Source organism: Diaphorina citri, unplaced genomic scaffold (assembly GCF_000475195.1).
Source record: "Diaphorina citri unplaced genomic scaffold, Diaci psyllid genome assembly version 1.1 scaffold129, whole genome shotgun sequence".
Taxonomy (NCBI): Eukaryota; Metazoa; Arthropoda; class Insecta; order Hemiptera; family Psyllidae; genus Diaphorina; species Diaphorina citri.
This window is the reverse complement of record NW_007377566.1, coordinates 111,667-130,605: the sequence shown is the minus strand read 5'-3', so window position 1 is coordinate 130,605 and position 18,939 is coordinate 111,667. Positions and strand designations below refer to the sequence as shown.

General features: G+C 38.1%; 1 protein-coding gene across 2 annotated transcripts in view; it reads right to left on the bottom strand.

Moving 5' to 3' along the window:
• Positions 1-18,483, bottom strand: part of LOC113465580 — a 61,915-nt gene extending 43,432 nt beyond the window's left edge. The window contains exons 1-6 of one of the 2 annotated variants that reach the window (XM_026820215.1): positions 18,344-18,483; positions 18,232-18,233; positions 15,491-15,701; positions 12,131-12,343; positions 11,277-11,424; positions 10,361-10,531 (exon numbers count right to left, since the gene is read on the bottom strand). In XM_026820215.1, coding sequence (XP_026676016.1) covers positions 10,361-10,531; positions 11,277-11,424; positions 12,131-12,343; positions 15,491-15,685 — 727 coding nt within the window. In that variant the 5' untranslated portion in view covers positions 15,686-15,701; positions 18,232-18,233; positions 18,344-18,483. The remainder of the gene's footprint in view (positions 1-10,360; positions 10,532-11,276; positions 11,425-12,130; positions 12,344-15,490; positions 15,702-18,231; positions 18,234-18,343) is intronic. The other variant, XM_026820216.1, reaches the window with a different exon arrangement.
• Positions 18,484-18,939: the final 456 nt, after the last annotated feature.

Sequence of the window (18,939 nt, the reverse complement as noted above, 5' to 3'; positions counted from 1 at the left end):
TGCATACATCCCCTAAGCTAATCCTAACTTCTATGGAGATGGATTTTTCTCCTTCATCTAGGTTATGGTTTACAATTACTATTCATCAGGTAAATAATTACGTAAGTATAACTATGTATTTTCAGATTTTTTGTTTTTTTAAGCTATTCGGCACCCAACCTCTAAAGATTTACAATATAATTCTCAATATAATTACCTTATACAGCCTAAACTGATTTCTAGTAAAACATAATTTACAATGTGTGAATAGGTAGGTACCTAGTTATATTCATTCATTCCCAAGAAGAAGAAGAATCCAACCTCTGAACTTAGAGCTACCTCTGCATTTTAAAAGAGAGAGTTTATCAAAAATAGACCTTTACCTGAATTGCAACAATGTAAGGATTTCCTGCAATCTGATTGGTTCCTTCATTTTGGGTTGATGACTCATTGCTGTCACATTGATCTGGATGAACTATAGGTAATGTTTTTTTTAGAAGGGGGTTTCACATCCGGATTTTGAAGAGCCCTCATGAAAGTGGGTACAACCCTGGGGGGGTAGGCTGAGCCAAAATATTTTACACCCCTTTTACTGTTTTGTAATTATGAAATTATGATGGATTCCCCTTTCCTTTTAATGAAATTAAAACCGCGTTCAGACGGGGTCGGCGTTTTTCGTCAGACTCTCAATCAGCCCCAGGGTGATTGCTTTGGGCTGACATTTGGTTTTGTCTACATCACGAGAGGATGCTTACTCAACCTTTGCTATTTTTTTAGCAAGGGAAATTTCAGGCTGGTATGCTGGTATCTTCGATCTTCCCCTGTTTAAAGTCCCCCAGCCAGACCTATAGGTACCTACCTGTATTGGGGTGGTTAATTGGATTTATCCGTTTGTTAAGGATCAGGTGGTGGATGTGTCATAGCCCCCCAAATGACAAAATATCTCTTAATACCTCTTGAGGCCCAGAAATAAAGCCTGGGAAGATCCCAAAAGGTAGATGTATTTTTTATTCAATTGAACTAATAATAAGATTGAAATAGTTAAAAAAATACATTTCTGCAAAGAATAGAAAGATCTACAATTTCCTGAAATGACATTTCTGGAAACGATTACCTACCTACATATTTCTTTGCGAATAGGTTGGTCTACTACAACAGGTCTATGCGAATGGGTGTACTTATTTCTTATTTCATCGATGTCTACATTGTCTATACATAGTTTGGTGACAGATGTAATTCTCATTTGATCTGCCATTCTTTATCTTGTCATAACATCTCCCCGGGAAGGATGTTTGGGCCGATTACAGGGTCGTTTTCATACAGGGACTTCGGGGAGGCCCTGGGGCTATGAGCTAACTCCAAAAAGGGCCCCTCCTCGGAATATTTGTTTATAAACAAGAATACGAGATGGTTTGAGTTAAATGAGGTATGTACCTACCTATTTACTCGTAGGGGAGACCGGGGCGTGTGCTCGGACGCTTTTCACTTTTTGATTTTTTAAATTTTTTCACAAATGATATTGGAAAACTTTACCTATACATACTGAGAAAAAAAATCTGGTGTGAACATCACACGACTTTCCTTATCCTATTGAATGATGCTTATTTGGGTGTTCTTTTACCCTAACTTTTACAAAATCTCTAACCGTTTTGTCGCTATAGCTGAAAACCGCCAAAAAACGGTCGAAATCTGTCCAAAATACCGCCAAGCGCAGCAACCATCTCAACCAAACGTTTTGTATTGCATCCTTGTCACATTTGTGAACTACATACCAAATTTCAAGTCTCTAGCTTGTATTGTTCCCGAGATATTGTGAAATTACACCGAAAACCGCCAAAAAGCGGTAAAATGCCGCCAACCGTTGCACCGATCTTAACCAAAAGTTTCGTGTCGCATCCTTGTCATATTTGACATCTACATACCAAATTTCAAGTCTCTAGCTCTTACCGTTCTCGAGATATTTTGTTTACAGACAGACAGACAGACAGACACACAGACAGACAGACACACACACGGACCAATGGCTGAAACTTTGGATTTAGGCTCTAGGGACCTTAAAACGTGTTTTGGCACTAAAATCTGACCATCGAAAATTTGACCCGATTACATTACTTTCCTTCCTATAGGATAAGGAAAGTAAAAATAGGTTGTCGGAAGCCCAATAGACCAATAGAGTATCGGTTGGTTCCGGAACTGTAATAATCAGGAAGTTGGACACTTTAATATAGCATTCCAACAGCCTAAATCATGGAAAATAATCTATACCTAATAATATCTAGAGTTCTGTTCTTTTCCAGCTTAAGTTAGTCTCCTGATACTTCTGGCACCCTATCCGAAGATGTATTTACTCTCAGTGTAGGTACCTAGGTACCATTTTTTTTTTCTTTTTATGGGGGAAAAATGGCTGATTCCAGACACCCTTGAGGCGCTCAGGCCCGGGGCGAAGGACCTGCTCAGTCCCCCTTTTGAACACCCCTGGCCATGGACCCACTTAAGGCCTGTCCCCTCGACACAATAGATAAGTACCTCTATTATGCGATTTCATGACAATTGTCAAATTCTTCTGCAACAGGAGATATTGAGCTGATATGAGTTATTCTATTGAGAAGTGTCCTGACAATGGTAAGAAATAACACAGAATAGGAGGTTGTTTTTTGTCGTATTGTATTGCAATCCTAGATTGTAGAATTTGATATTTTTTTATTTATCTAGGATTTTTTTTTTTTTTTTTTTTTTTTCAAAATTTTCGATGGCCATTTTTTAGTGCCTAAACACGTTTTGATATCCCTAAATCCAAAGTTTCAGCCATTAGGACTTTTGAGTTTTTTAAGGGGTAAAACTCAATTTTTTTTTTTGTCCCCAAAAAAAAAAAAAAAAAAAAAAAAAAAATCTTTACAATCATTTTTCTGTTAATTCCTCTGTTTGAACGATTAAATAAAAAATAATCTCTTAATCTAATCTGACAAATGGTTTAGGGGTTGAAATCTAAAATCTTTATGACAACTGACAAAACTGTCGAGTGTTTCTACTCGTATTAATAATGGTCGAATAGCCTTGTGATAATGGTCGAACGAACCGAAATTTGTCTCTTCTCTTTCCTTCCAATTTTCCTCAAGGTTAGGGCAGTCTTAGGTAAACTTTGATTTTTTTGTTTGACCATTATAATAGATCTTGCAAAATTATTAACATTATGTATTTGGCGAAATGTGCCAAATGTTTTCAGGAGCAGGAATATACATTAAGGAGGGCGGTAGCGCTCCACCCTGCCAAGTCAAGAAAGTTTGACCGTATATATCCTTTACAAAACCAGTTTGGTAAAGGATATGTATATTCCTAAAATTCAGAGGAAAAAGAAAATGTCATCCTCATTCTATCTGGGAAATGGGAAACTAGTAATAATTATGACAAACAGTTCTCCTTTCATAAGAAGAATAACAAAATCTAGATCTTTCAGAGAATGGCTTCCATTATGAACTCCTTTAATACGAGAACTTCACAGTCTATTTATTTCAACACTAAGATAGTTCTTTCTCCAAAACAGTCGAAGCAAAAATCCACGGAAAAATCTTGAATCTTAGGGAATAAGAGGAGAGGAAGAGGAGGGATTTTTGAGGGAGGAGGGGAAGGATAGAGGGATTTTTTTGAGGGGGGAGGGAATTTTTGAGGAGAAGGAGGATTGGAGGAGGGAGGAAATGAAAGCTGAAAGTTTTAGGTTACATTACCAGCAGTGTTTTTCCCCGAGCTTTCGGATGAGTTATGGGCGCTTCCGAATAAAGGAAGTGATAAATCTCGGGACGAATATACTATTTGTTAAAAAATCCCTCTTCTCCTCCCTCCCTTTTCCCACAATTTTCCCCTTTCTCCTCCCACTATTTTTGATATTTTTCCCTTTCAAACATCACCAATACCAACTTATAACAACAACTGGAAAGAAAAGTCCCAGTGTTTTTTTTTTGTTTAATAGATGATCGCGCCATGTTTGTTTTGGTGGAAATTTTTTTTCCGCATCATGGGTTCACGGATTTTTTGGTAAAGTGTTCAGCCGGTCATTTTTCTGAAGAGAAGGACTTCGGCCTTTTTCCCAAGAATCCCACAGAACCAACTCAGAAAATACAGTGGGAGGAAGAGAACGACAAAAACTGAGAGAAGAGAGAGAGCGAGAAGGAGAGAGAGAGAGAAATAGGGAGAGGGAGAAGAGAGATACAATGAGAAAGAGAGAAAAAATACAATTGAAAAATATGATTTTTCATTTTAAGGAATAAAAAGCAAAGAAGAATGTGTAAATATGTAGTATGTACCTACATCTTTATGATACCTATTTACTTCATTTCTTTATGTTCTCATTTTATTCTTCACCATTTACCTATCTTTTATCCTCCTCCTCCTCCTTTTTCTTCTTTCTTCACCTCCTCATTCTTCTTCCTCCTCTTTCTTCTTCTCCTCCAACTCCTCATTTTCCTTTTCTTATTCTCTTCCTTCTCCTCCTACACTTTCCTTTCTTCTTGGGTACTTTCTAAGCCAGAAAAAGAGGAAGAAGAAGAAGAAGAAAAAGAGGAGGAGGAGGAGGAGGAGGAGGAGGAGGAGGAGGAGGAGAAAAAAAAACCTGTGAAAGAAACCATTAGGAACGGGAAAAGATAATGAAGTAACGCGAGAGAGCACATTACCACCGAAATCCTTCCACGCAATTTAAGGCGAAATCTGTATATTAAATTTCCTCCTCGACTTCTGGTAGTGAGAACGACGGAATGAAAATTGGGTGGTTGGCGGAGAAAAAGGAAGCAGTTTAGGTAAAAAAAACGTGAAAATTCATAAAGTCGAAAAAAATATGCACGTAAATTTTATTTCTTCTGGAAAAAATGGTACGGGCGTTAATAGGTGTTATATCGAATAGGGGGAGACGTGTTTAAACCGTACCCCTCATCAGTTTTTGGAATTTATTACGTATCATTTTACGTAAATTACCTATAGGAGAGTGCCTGATTACACTAATTAATACATTGTTTGGAAGTTACATTCCTATTAGGGAGTCAACAAGAAAGGAGTTTTCTTCAGGCTGTTTACAAGTTAAATACATAATTATGTAGGTATTTATTTATAATTTTTATTAATATGTACGTACTGAGTTGTCCATTAGTGCAAACAAATAACTAAATAATTAAATACGAAAAAGTAGGTATACCCCTTAAAAACCTTAATTAATAATCTGAAAATTAAGTTTGTATTTGTACCTATCCAGGAGACCAGGAGTTATAACCTTTTTGGAAATTTAGAACAATCTCAAATTCTCAGAAAGCAAGCCATGGAAAGTCTCTTCTAAATTGAATTACGCACTTACGCCTCTGGTTTTGTGAATTTTGGCGTAATAATCATAATGATAACATTCTATTCGGCTTCATTTTCATCTGAGATATTTTTTTCCTCATTTCTCCTCCGAGATTTCGTGAGAATTTCTTTCCCCGCAGGATAATGGAGATAATTCTATCATATTCTAGTCTACCACAAATTTATATTTCTACCTGTTCCATTTTTTATTCTACCATTATTCGCATCCTCGCATCATGGAGCTTTCACTACTTATGTGGGGGAAAAGTGGAAAGTGAAAATCATACCAGACGGCATTTTCTCCACTTTCGGAAAAATTGATATTGGTAAGTACCAACAAAATTTGATTTGATTTTTGATTTGTAAATTTATTTGGAAACGTAAGGTAATTTTGTTACTTGATTTAAGCTTGAGGCTTCTTTTATCGAGACTGATGAAAGTTTGTAAAAGCACCATGAGATCTTCAAATAAGTACTTAGGTAATTATTAGTAGAAGAGGACTATATTCACAAAATTTTGAAAAGACGAAATAATTGCCGGCCACCTTGGTGGCGCTTTGCATGATTCAGTTTTCAGTGGATCACTAAAAGCAACATTGCACGTGATTGGTATCCGGATGGCTGACCTCCTGGACATCAATCATCTACTGCTGGCAACCCGAGACACCCTATCCACAAATAACTAACCTTAAATCTAAATGGCAAAACAACGGTGTAACAAATGGGATGCAAGATACCTAGCCCAAAAAGAACAGGAAGAAAAAGAAGGAAGCAGAAGAAAAAGAAAAATTAGACAAACTACCCCATTAAAGCGGGTACAAGTGGTGGAACACTGAACCTAATAGATATTAAATTTAGCAGAAAGAAGGAAGACAAGAGAAAAAAAAGAGGGATTTAGATTAAATTTAAAAATAATACACAAAAACATTACACGGTTACTTTATAAGATTACCGGTCCGTTGGTAATTGTAGCTCCGATACCCCATTAAAGCGGGTACAAGTGGTGGAACACTGAACCTAATAGATATTAAATTTAGCAGAAAGAAGGAAGACAAGAGAAAAAAAAAAGAACAGGGATTTAGATTAAATTTAAAAATAATACACAAAAACATTACACGGTTACTTCATAAGATTACCGGTCCGTTGGTAATTGCACCTCCGAACGGAAAAGAGGAAATGGAGGAGGCAGACGGCGAGATAAATGAAGGTAAAAGAGAAACGGATAGAGAGAAAGAGAAAGAAAGGCTAGAGCGAGAAACACGGGTAAGCTCTGTGATGTTGAGATGGAGTTGGGAGGGAAACATGTTTAAAATTCTAGACATTTTTTTACGAAAAAAACATTTTAAAAGAGATAAGGCAACCCGTACTTGTGCTGTGTCTAACTATGCAAGGAGCTCGGGTGGAAAATGTATTTTTAAACGGAGAGCTGGGAGCATTAGAAGGAGCAACATGCGAGTTCATGTCAAAAGAACCGGAGAAAGAAGAAGATCCTAGAAGGAAAAGTAGAAGAACTAGAGGACGGAGTGAAGGCAAAACATGAAATAATAAGAAGGAAAAGCGGGAGGCAAATAAGACACAGATATAATTTCAAGTAATGTACGCGCAGACATGGCGAAAGCATTTGATACTCTCGTTTCGGGGCAGGGGTACAACAAGGCGAAAGGATGGGGAGAAAACGTTTAAACGTTTAATGCTATACGAGGAACGTCTTTCGTAGCTTTTGCTATCATTTGAGACGAGATGAAAACATAAAGAACAAGTATTAAGATCTTTCTGAAGATATATTTATGAGTTGGTGTATTGCTGTTTCTGTGGGAGCTATACGGGATGTGTGTGGAATGTAAAGATTGTGTGAGCGTTTGGGGAAGACATAGGTACTGTTTTCCTGTCAAATATTCACTACAATACTACATACATGCATGCCTACTTCGTTATTGATCAATTTTACGACAACCGATATTGCAGTGAGTAGACTGAGTAGCGATTTGAGGATAAGAAAAGATACAAAGATGTTTTTGTGTTACGTTTTGCATTACATGAACAAAATTGACATCACTTTTCATTGTGGCTCTAGCTAGGTACTTTAGGCAATCGTCTCCTGACTTCAGATTACGATCATACTTATTGGTGGATGCAACATTTTCCCCACATTATCCAGGAAACTGCTGACCGGGAATTTGGGGCGGGAAATGGAAATAGACCCAAATAGGTATCCATATGGTTTTCATCTTTCTCCTTCACCTTCTCAATTTGCAAGAGAGTTTCCTGAGTTGTATCTTCATGATTGAATTCTTCAGAATCAAAGCGGGACATTTTAGCGTCCCCAGAGGATTTCTCGGGACAGCGGGACCAGAGGCTCCAAAGCGGGACGTATGGTCAGCCTAACCATACTCTATTGATATGCCTTTGGTTAGCCTTTTTAATTAACTTCCCAGTTTCCTTGTTTCTTGTCCACATCAAACTTAATAGTGTCTTCAAAACGACATCTTGGTATTCCCTTTCATAATCCTAAAAGAGATAGATAGATCCTTTCTTTTCTATTTTATTTGTTCATCTAATCATAATGAAGACAGAAAGTCTATAAACAAGCGGGCTACAGTGCTTTTCTTCATTAAAATTTATGATCTCATCAATAATCTGGATTTACGATCAACAAGATGGTCACTACAAGTCCATTAATTCTCTAGCTACCATTTGGATCATCTTGACGAAGTCTCTACACTCTCTACGATTTATATCGTCACCATACCTACGAAACCAATTCGTTACGATTCTTTTCGAACTGAAATCAGGGAGAGTGACAATAAAAAAAAAATAATAAAAAAAGAAAAATTTCATGATTCAGTATGAGATTGAGATAAAATAAAACAGGAAAAATTCCATCAAAAGATATACGATTGACAAGATCATAAACATAATGCTTAGGAGAAGGCAGTAGGTAATTGAAGACGTTTCCAATGGACCAAAGCAGTGGTTCCCAATCGGCGTGATGGTCACTCATCCGGATACCAACCACGTGCAATCTCTCTTAACTTCTTTGGTCCATTTGGAAATGTTATATTGAACGAGCTGTCACCGATAGCTTTCAAGACAAAAGGTCACAAAAAATGCCTAAAACATTCAAAATATCACCTGGAAATCTGTGGATTAATGTAGGAGTGAAAATAACGTCCTACTTGTTTACGATATTAAGAAGGTGGGTCTTTAAGCTAGAACAGTTTGGTTTGCTAGAGTGCCACCTCTGCCACCAAAAGGTCTTCTAAAACAGGATACAGGAAATCTTTCAGATTGGAAACCACTGAACGCGAGTAAACTGCAGGTGATGTGAATATGATGGACACCAGGAAAAATGTCAATTTCCTACCACTGCGTGTGATTTTCACAAGGCGAAATCACATAATGCCATGTGGAGATCAAAACAATCACAAAAAACATGATACTTTTACACACGATAAGAAAACCATATTATTATTTCACATGATATTAACAATATCTAATGCCTCTAACAATATCTATAATGGCTCTAACAATGTCTTATGCCTCTAACAATGGGATTTTCGTCCTAAGGAGACTATGTCCTGACATGGACTTGTCAACTTAACTTGACGATGAAAGGGAAATTGGAGAAGGTGACTGAAGAAATCGATAAACGCCAAATCGGGAAGTGTGAAATCTCGTCTTGGATTCAATGGATCGATTTTAGACTGTCAACTGTGGATCAATTGGATCGATTTTAGACTGTCAACTGTGGGATCGATTGGATCGATTTTAGACTGTCAACTGTGGAGCGATTGGATCGATTTTAGACTGTCAACTGTGGATCGATTGGGTCGATTTTCGACTGTCAATAATTTCTCGAGTGTCTGAGAAAGGAGACATGATTTCCTTCCGGGTTTAAAAGAAAAGAAATAAGTTTAATAGAGAGGGAACTGCAATAACTAAGGTCTTATGGTCCCGAAATCGAAGAGAGGAGGATAGAGGATATGAGAAAGCCATAGCCGTTCCGAGAACGAACCTTATCTGTTTAGAACAAAAACCGAAATCCTTTTGGATTCGATGGATCAGTTAATCTATTTTGGACTGTCAGTAATTCTTCAAGTGTCTAGGAATAAGAAAGGATACAGGTTTTCCTTCCGGTATTCAATACCATTTAGCAGGAAATTTTGTCGGTAAAAGATACAGAAGGTCCTTGGTTCGATGGATTTTCCACTGTCATCTGTAATTTTTGAGTCTACAGGGAAGGCGACGTAATTTTCTATGTGTTATTGTTGATAAATTCGTTCAATTAATTTGGACATTGAAGAACAATGCAGTTTCCTCTTTTTAGTGGACACACTTCACTCCATCTTTATCATGACGTCACAATACTTAGGCCCATTTTTATGGCTAGGAAGTTGTAAGGATGAATTACCTACCATTCCTGACCACATTACGTTTAATGTAGGTACTCGTACTTCTGGGTATTGAGAGCTAGGATTTTCTGATGTTGAGATGGAGTCTATTAGTTTACTCATTTTACTCATCTCAAGAATGCACTCTGATTATTGGCAGTATTTAGTTTCGCCTGATTAGATCGAACCCAGTTCCTTCTATCCGGAAGCCGCGTGGAATAGAATTACCTGATTTAGAATACCTATTAGCCATTGTTGATGCATACCTCATAAGTAAATATCTATACCTAATAGGAATTTGGTATTCTAGTTATTAGATTTGGACCGTCGCTTTCTTCTTCTTCTTCTTCTTCTTCTTCTTCTTCTTCTTCTTCTTCTTCTTCTTCTTCTTCCTTGTTTAGAATCTTCCTGGAAATTCCAAGGCACAGAACTCAGGGTGTAAGTAAATATTTGGGTCGTATGTAGATGTAGATAGCCCAAATGTGATGAAATGTATGCTCTCTCTGATGTCTCCTTTAGATGTATTTAACAAATTCTGGAGAAATACCTATTATTGGTTTTCAAATTCTGGAGAAATACCTATTGTTGGTTTTCAGTTTGTTTGTTTTTGTTTTTTTTTTTTTTTTTTCAAGTTAAAAGTCAAAGTCTTATTATTGTTGTTATTATTACCTTTCAATGCAGAAGCTGCAGCAATGGCCAGGGAGATGAGTGATGTAATGAGGGCTTTACCCGCCAGGAGCGCGATGGTTTTGAACGCCAAGGCTATGAGAGTTCCGCCTGACGCGATGGCAGCCATGAGGAAATGCTCCTTGTAGCCACCTTTCTTGCTTTTAGCGCGACCTGAGAAGTAAGAATGGAGAATAGTTTTCAGCTTTTAATATTGTTGATACCTGTGATATGAGCAACACCAGTGGGAGGGCCGTATCCAGGATTTTGTCGAGGGGCGAGAGTCGAAAAAGTGATGTACCGGGGACAATAATAGTAGTAGCCTACTGCTGGAGTAAAGGGACTTTTCAGTCCTATGCGAGCAGTATAAATAAGCACTATTATTATTATTAGAATAGAAAGGTAGATGCAAGAGAAGAAAGGACGGAAGGAGAATGACTAGGCCTTATTATGGTCAGTTGAACTCAGGTGCGACTTAGGAATACCTCTGGCGATGTAAACAAGAGAATACAATACAAGAGAATAGATGGAATAAAATGGAATAGACTACTAAAAGACTACACAACACCGGGCCCCACGACGTGAAACATCTATTCCAGTGTCCAGCAGCACCCACCAACCTGGACGTCACCACACTTTGGACGGACCCAACGGAGGTGGCACGCTTCCTTGACCTGAGGACGGCAGAGGAGGTCGATGTATGATGCTAATACAACAACAACAACAACCTGATGAACAATGGAGCACTTGGATTTGGGTAAACATTGTTAGTGAAAGGTGAATTCCTACGTAAAAACTTGTGAAAAATCCAAATCTGAGCTCAAAACTCCGCAAAAACCTTTCTGGTTCTCCAGATACCTATGTCTAGAGTTTTAAGGGTGTTCACTCGTAATTTCAGGGTCCACGACAGTAAACTTACCGCTGGCAACATCTCCCTGAGTCTCAGCCACTCCATTGCCAACCAAACTTTTCATTTCTCCAACCATGCCATCATCCAAGATCTTCACGTTGAGTGACAGGTTCTCCAGGTAGGTCGAAATCTTGCCCATCAAGTATTGGTCTAGAACCTGGATGACACAAGAAACACAAATCAGACTCGCTGAAAAAAACCTTGGCAGTCCAAGCCCGTTCCTACTTGTCGTTCAGAAAAAAATCTTGTCGTGTGTAGTGGGAACACTCTCGCATCCATAGTACCTTTAATACAGTGTTTCCCAACCTTTTCTCTACGATCGCCCCCTTTCAGAACTTGTACAGATTATCGGAACTGTGATCGCCCCCATGAAAATCTCCATCGTCCCCTGGGGGGCGATATCGCCCAGGTTGGGAAACACTGCTTTAATACACCAGTTCCCGAGATGGGGCACTGAAGCCTCTGAAGGTAATGTTTCGCGTTTTTGGTATCCGGATGGTTGACCAAATGACCATCTGGACACTGGCGTGCTGCTGGCTTTTCCCGGCCCCACCCAGACTCAGTGAAGCCTAAAGACTGTAAGGAGACCTGTCCTCGTTTGGAAGGTAAAACCCCCGTCACTTAAAACCTTAGCGTACAATGACTTTTTCCAGAGGGACTGTAACAACGGAGGTCTTATCGTCCCTAAATCAAAGAGAGAAGGAGGACAGGATAGGAAAAGCCAGCCGTTCTGAGAACGAACCATCTATCTATTTTCTATAGGACGAACTTCGCCCTTGGTAGGATTCAATCCGCTACCTAGCGCTTGCAACCCAGGTTCACTACTCTCCAAGCTAATAACTAGGGCCTAGGCCTAGAGTTACCTCAGAGATGTTGTTCTTGCTGATAGCCTCACTATTCTGGGTTAGAACATCCTGAGCACTGGCCGTTCCATTAGATTGAGTATGCACTATGGTAATGCCGGGAAGGAGAGGGTACTGGCCGTCCTGGCTAGCGTCCAGACGGTCTACCATCTGAGCGACGACTAGCTTCATGCAGGTCAGGTAACCTTTGGTGGCGCACTTCTTCCACATCATCTGGAAAAAGGAACGCGTTGATTGGCTGATTAGTTTTGCCGTGGAAAGACTCATGGGTCATCTTTTGCAGCTATAAGGGTTCTGGATTTTTTTTTTAACATACAAATAAGTAGACAGTCGATTAACAAAGCCCCCCCACCATACTTAGGGTGACCATATTTTTTTTGGCCCAAAGCGGGACGCAGTCCTTTTTGGACGAAGGGGGGGGGGTGAGGTACAAACATATTTTATACCCACCTGGTTCGAACCAGTGCTATTCAAAAATTGTAGTCATAAAAACAAAAATTAGAAAAATAAATGTGGGCAGGTGGGCCAATAAATGGTAGGTACCTTTTTTTAGGTGGGCGAATAAATGGTACACTTACCCTATAGTCTATTTACTTTATTTCTACACCAAAACTGAAAGATTCCATTAAAGAGAACAGGTGCGGAAAGCTGCCACAAAATGTCCGTCTTCTCCATGACAGTGCTCCGGTCCATACTGCTGCCGTTACAAAGGCTGTTATGCTGGACTGTGGTTTCACAGATATACCCCAACCACCCTATAGTACAGACTAGACCCCTAGCAATTAATATCTGCTATCAGGATTCAAATCTGAGCTCCGTGGCAGGAAAATTTCCAATAATAATGAGATCAAAACATCGTTTATTTTGGGATATGTCGAGAACAGGGACTCATCCAGTCATCCCCCACCTTCTGAGGGGTATCGGTTAAAAAATATAGCTATGTGAGATTTTGTAATTTCCTATTTGATCTAGGTCAGGCCGGAAACTTTTGGAACCTAACTAAGGTAACTAACTACCGATCGGCGACCAAGGTACCTATTGAAGTGAGTGGGTAGGTATTCATTGAAGTGAATAGGTATCCATTGAAGTAAATAGGTATCCATTGAAGTAAATAGGTATCTATCCATTGAGACCATTGAAGTCCCGAACCAAACTCTTACCCACGTACGAGATTTTTCCTTTCTTCTTGACAAAGTGATGAAAACTGCATCACGGCTTAGAGTTTCCATCAGGAATGATGCCTGTGCTAATTCTTACGCTATGTTTAGATTTTATTATAATCAACCCATTGTGTCCTTCTAATTGTCCTTAGCCCATTAGGTCCTACATAATAGCCTGATTTTCCTGATCCTATTATTCCTCTAATTGTAAAATCGGCACCTCAATATGCCTTTGTCGGAGACATTTCACTAATAACTTCTAATAAGGCACGAACCACAGTATGCGCAAATTCGTAGGCATTGTATGCAAATTTAAATGATATTCAATACTTTGATTAGTCAAAGAATGGACTTTGAATAATTCGATTATCCACAGAATAGACACGTGAGCCGAGGATCTTATTGTGTAAACTTGTGGTAAGAAGAACGAAATGAAATCTCTTTGTCATCATAATATAGATAGCTACTTGTATTGTGGCTTGTGGCATAGTTCAAAGAGTCTCGAAAAAAAAAAGTTCCTATTCAAATTCTAATCGAGTTAGGAAGTACCTACCTATACCTATACCTGTATCTGTTGGCAAATTGGAAAGTTGGCTGTATTGTGAACACAGAATTGCCTCTTGACTCAAAATATAACCTCCATTGACTCAAAATAACTCTTCTTGTGTCTCAAAATAGTTCCTATTGAGTCTTCACACAATGATGCTTCAAGATCATTGTGATGCTTTAAAAGATTTCAAGGAAGTTCTTTATTGTCAAAATAGTTGAAGCTATTTAAATTTAAAATTGCTCGCTTTAGGGTGTGTCAATTCATGTGTGTCGAAAATTGAATTCCAAATTCTTTTTGATTAGTCATCTCTCATCTGTGAGAAAGTTTTCAGTGGAAGGTACGGTTGGTCCAGTGGTAACGCGCTTGCTTGCCATGCAGCGGAGAAATACCTATTATTGGTTTTCAAATTCTGGAGAAATACCTATTATTGGTTTTCAAATTCTGGAGAAATACCTATTATTGGTTTTGTTATTAGGATGGATCTGGTATTTGTATTTTCATGGTCCAACCTTACTCGGTTTAATAAACCCCCTACTGTTTCTACATCGTGTAAGGATATTCTGAGGTAAGGAGGTTTTCTCAACTTATTTGGCTTCTTACGGGTACCTAGGTATCATTGTATTATAAATCTATTCCTATCAAGATAATACAAAATATATCTGACGTAAGTAGATAGATGCTGATTTAGAAAGGAAAGAATGTCAAGAAGAATTGATTTGTCATATAGCACGCGCAGAAATGATTGTGAATTGTGACATGCCTATTTTAATTCTAAATAGAAATAGGTAGATTAAGTTTTTTACACCAGAGCGGAACGAAATCCTGCTCAAATGAAAAATCGCTCAGGTAGTGTTTATGGATATTCTTCTCCCTCATTATCCACGTTTAAACAATTTTCGAAAAAGTTCAGGTTAGGGCGTGAGTCGCTAGAACACAAACTAAGGTCCGGGCGGCCAGTCCAAGCGGTTACACCCGACACTACTCAGCTTGTCGAGGTAATAATGGTTTTTAAAGGTAGAAAAAGATAAACAGGGTAAGTGTACCGTTTATTCGCCCACCTAAAAAACGTACCATTTATTGGCCGACCTGTACCATACCATGGACATGCTACGACACAGGCCACAAGCGTCTAATGTAGCAGTTGTTCCATTGCTACGAAATAAAAACGGCGGTGGAACACTCACCTTAAAAAAAAAAAGGCAGCGCGTCTACCGTCTACCTTGTAAGCTATAGGTCGCGGGTTCTTTTCCCGCTGGGGTGGATTTTATCCTAAACAGATAAGGTTTGTGTCCGAAAAGGCTGGCTTTCTCCTATCCTGTCTTCCTTTTCTAAAATCTCTCTTCGCTTTTGGCATGATAAGACCTTGTCAGTCATGCACAGTCCCCCCTATAAAGGCCCTTAAAAAGCTTTTATTTAATAATTTGTGAATTTATTCTGTACCAAATACATAAGAGCTCCTTTAGACTGCGGGAGTAAAGGGACTTGTCAGCCTCATTTCGGCAGTATAAACAGGGTATAAGTATTCTTTGGAAACAAGATACCATGTCAAGTACTAATTAATACTAAAAATAGGAAGAAAATAAGTCTTCACTTGACTAAAAATAATAAGAAAACAAGTATTCACTTCACTAAAAAATGGACTAAGCTTACCTGTTTCAAAGAATCAGCAGTGACCACTCTATTATATTGTAGGCTCTCATCCTTATCGTCAGATATAGGACTGGTGGCTGGACTCTGGTTTGGGACGCTGGTCTCGTCCAGATCATTGGTGGCAATAGCGGCCCCTTGAATTTGGCGGTGGATACAACATGAGACGAACAAGACGAGGGTGACTCTGAGTAGCATGATGGGTGATTGTTTACTGGGGGGGAGAAAGAACAAGAGAAACAAGGAGTGAGAAAAAAATCGGACAGGCCAGCGGTTGAATACACGTCTCCATTCTCCATTAGGTAGGTTTAATTATTATAAGTTCATGCTACCTACGAAGCTGGAAGATTTTTCTTTTAGTTTGCACGTTTATTTGTTTGTTTGTTTGTTTGTTTGTTTGTTTCATTGTAACTTGCAAATAGTTAACAATAATAATTGCGCTTGTGATGAAATGTGGAAAACAACAAAATTCGGCGGGTCTTTGGTTCAAACACGATATTTATCTGTTGTAGAGAAAGCATTAAAATGTTAGCTTCAAGAGATCAAATTGGGTGTAAATTACCTAGCTATCTATGTAGGTATTTATGCACATTACCTATACCTAGGTACCTATGTAGGTATTTATGCACATTACCTATACCTAGGTACCTATCTACCTATCTAGATATTTAAGCTATCTACCTCGGGGAAATAAATTCACGTAACATCAAGTCGATCGGCCTATGTACAATAAACAATAAGTTAGAGCATTTCTCCAGTAACTATACACTTAGTGGAAACACTAATTACCTATTTATCTACTAGTAGGTAAAACAATAGGTACCTATGTAGGTACATAGTACATTGGTAAATAACTTAGAATACCTAATATCTATTATGTATGTACCTACTACCTACATTAGGTAATTACCTAGGTATGTAGGTACTTATTGATAGGTATATGGAACGTGCAGAATTTCCAGGAAGCTGGTAAATAATTAGATCAGTTACCTACCTACCTATTAGATCAGATATCTACCAACCAATCAATCACTCTCATCTCGATTTTTATGGTAAAGATACAGAGGAAAATTAAGCTAAAAACAGAGTAGAGCGGATAGCCAAGAGCATAGAGCTTTTTGCTTTCTGCTTTATGCGGTTCGAAATCGTCACTTCCCTCTACCTGCTCTATGCTCTATCCTCTCTGCTCCACTCTTTTTTTTAGAGTTACCTACTCCTATTTTCTTCTTTATATGTACCTTTATTTTTATTTTTTTCCCTCTTTTTCTTCTTTTCATTGTTAATTTAGTTTTTCTTCTCTCTTCTCTTTACATTTCTTTTTCTCTCTCAATTTTTTTCCTTTATTGAGCTTTTCCCTTCTTATAGGTATTCAACTTTTATTATTTTCTTCTTTGCTAACTCCCCTCTACAAAGTGTTGACCCGCATACATTCCAGTTATAAGATAGGTTGGAAAAATCATGCTCAGTCTGTAGTTATAGGCATTAGTTGGGCACATGACTGCCATGAGTGAAAGTAAAAATGATGCTATTGTTTTATAGACGCAAATCGATCTAATAATACCTACATAACAGACGTGCAGTATACTACAAAAAAAGCACTTAGCTCTAAATAATGTAAGATATAGGTACCTACACAAAGTAGGTACAGAGTAGGTAGTAGGTATTCTATATCTACATAATGCTTACTCTATATAGGTACCTTCTTGTAAGATAGAGTAGGTACCTGATTTAGGTATATAGGTACCTACTTGTAGGAAAGGTAAGATACAAGATAGGTACATATTATACCTACCTACAACCAAAATAGTTTTTCTTTTCTATTCTTTTATTTTTATGAATTTTAATTATTTGTGTTAAACAGTTGAATATTAACCTCGTTCCCCCCAAATATACACTAAGCTAAATTTTGTGACTTGACTTGGACTCGAACCACCAACCTCCAGATCCAAAATCCATCGTGTTAACCACGACATCGCTGAGGTTGGTTTGATATAGGTACCTAATAGGTACCTGCTTGTAATATAGGTACCTAGGTACCTATCAAACTAAGTATTCTTGAGTAGGTAGGTAGGTATATAAGTATTCTCAGGTAGGTATATAAGTATTCTCAGGTAGGTATATGAGTATTCTCAAGTAAGCAGGTAGGTAGGTATATTTAGATTCACATTGATAAGATGATAAGCATTTGCCGGTAGGTAGGAAGAGCGACTGTGCAAAATCGACAGTAGGTACCTAGTAGGTAGTGCCTAGTGCCTACAATATGATGCAAATTATCATACCATATAGGTACCTACATAATTATGTATACCTATGTGTTCCGCAAATTAGGTATTGTATGCCAATCAATCACGTTTCTTGCCCTATGTCTCATCTCGCCCATCTGATGAACTTATACCTACTAAGGATGGACTTGGACATGCTACGACACAGACCACACGAGCCCAATGAAGCCGTTGTTTTCGTTGGTATGAATAAATTGTAAACGGCGATGGAAAACCAATAAAATTGTATTAGGAAAAATCTGAGGTATTGAAATAACTGTAATTTCAGTGAACTAAAGAAAAGGCCTTTAGAGGGCCGCTAAAGACCCTAAATCTTCTGAGTAAACTCCCTTTGCAGTCTGTTCCACAAGACTAAAAATAATGGAGTAAAATAATCTTTTGAGATGACCTACGAAAAATGTAGGCAGCTCATACGAAAAGCAAAATCTATTGAACCACTTTTTTTGGTGGTCCATTCACAACTTCTTCCAGGTAAAATTCTTACAAAACATTTTTTTCCAGTTATAATTTACGTCAGCAAAAAATTACCACAAGCAAGAAATCAAACAAAAAATGAAAGGATGTAGGTACGTACTTTTTCTATCACAAAAAAATCACACAACACAACTTCTCAAAAAAAAACACAACGAATAAAACCGTACAAAAAATCGGTCTAAAAAAACTTCGAAACTTCGCTGAAAATTTTGGCTGGACCGATTTTTCCACCGATGTGTTCTCTCTAACGATCAGGACTCGAATGATTACATTAATTAACATACGGGCACTAGGAAATCTAGGAGCGATCTCCTTCTGGGATTGATTGGCAGGTGATCTATTCGATAGATAAGATCGGTCTCTAGATAATATTGAAAGGAAAAGGATTTCGAGAGGAGAAAATATACGTCCAATGTGAGATAGACTATGCTGTATGGTGATGTACAAAAGAGTGATGTGAAGGCTGAAAAAATACCTACTTGTCTCGCGGGTTTTTGTGTTTTTCGTACGTACCTATACCTATCTTTTTAAACTTTTTTTTTTTTTTTTTGTATTTTTTTCTGTTTATTAGTTAGTTCCCGTATTTTCCATAGATTTGGAAAAAAACCGGAACAAGGGTGTGTTCCGGCGGAACATTTGATTTTTGACAAAAATACGGATTGTTCCGGGAAATAACGTACGGTTGGCAACCCTAGT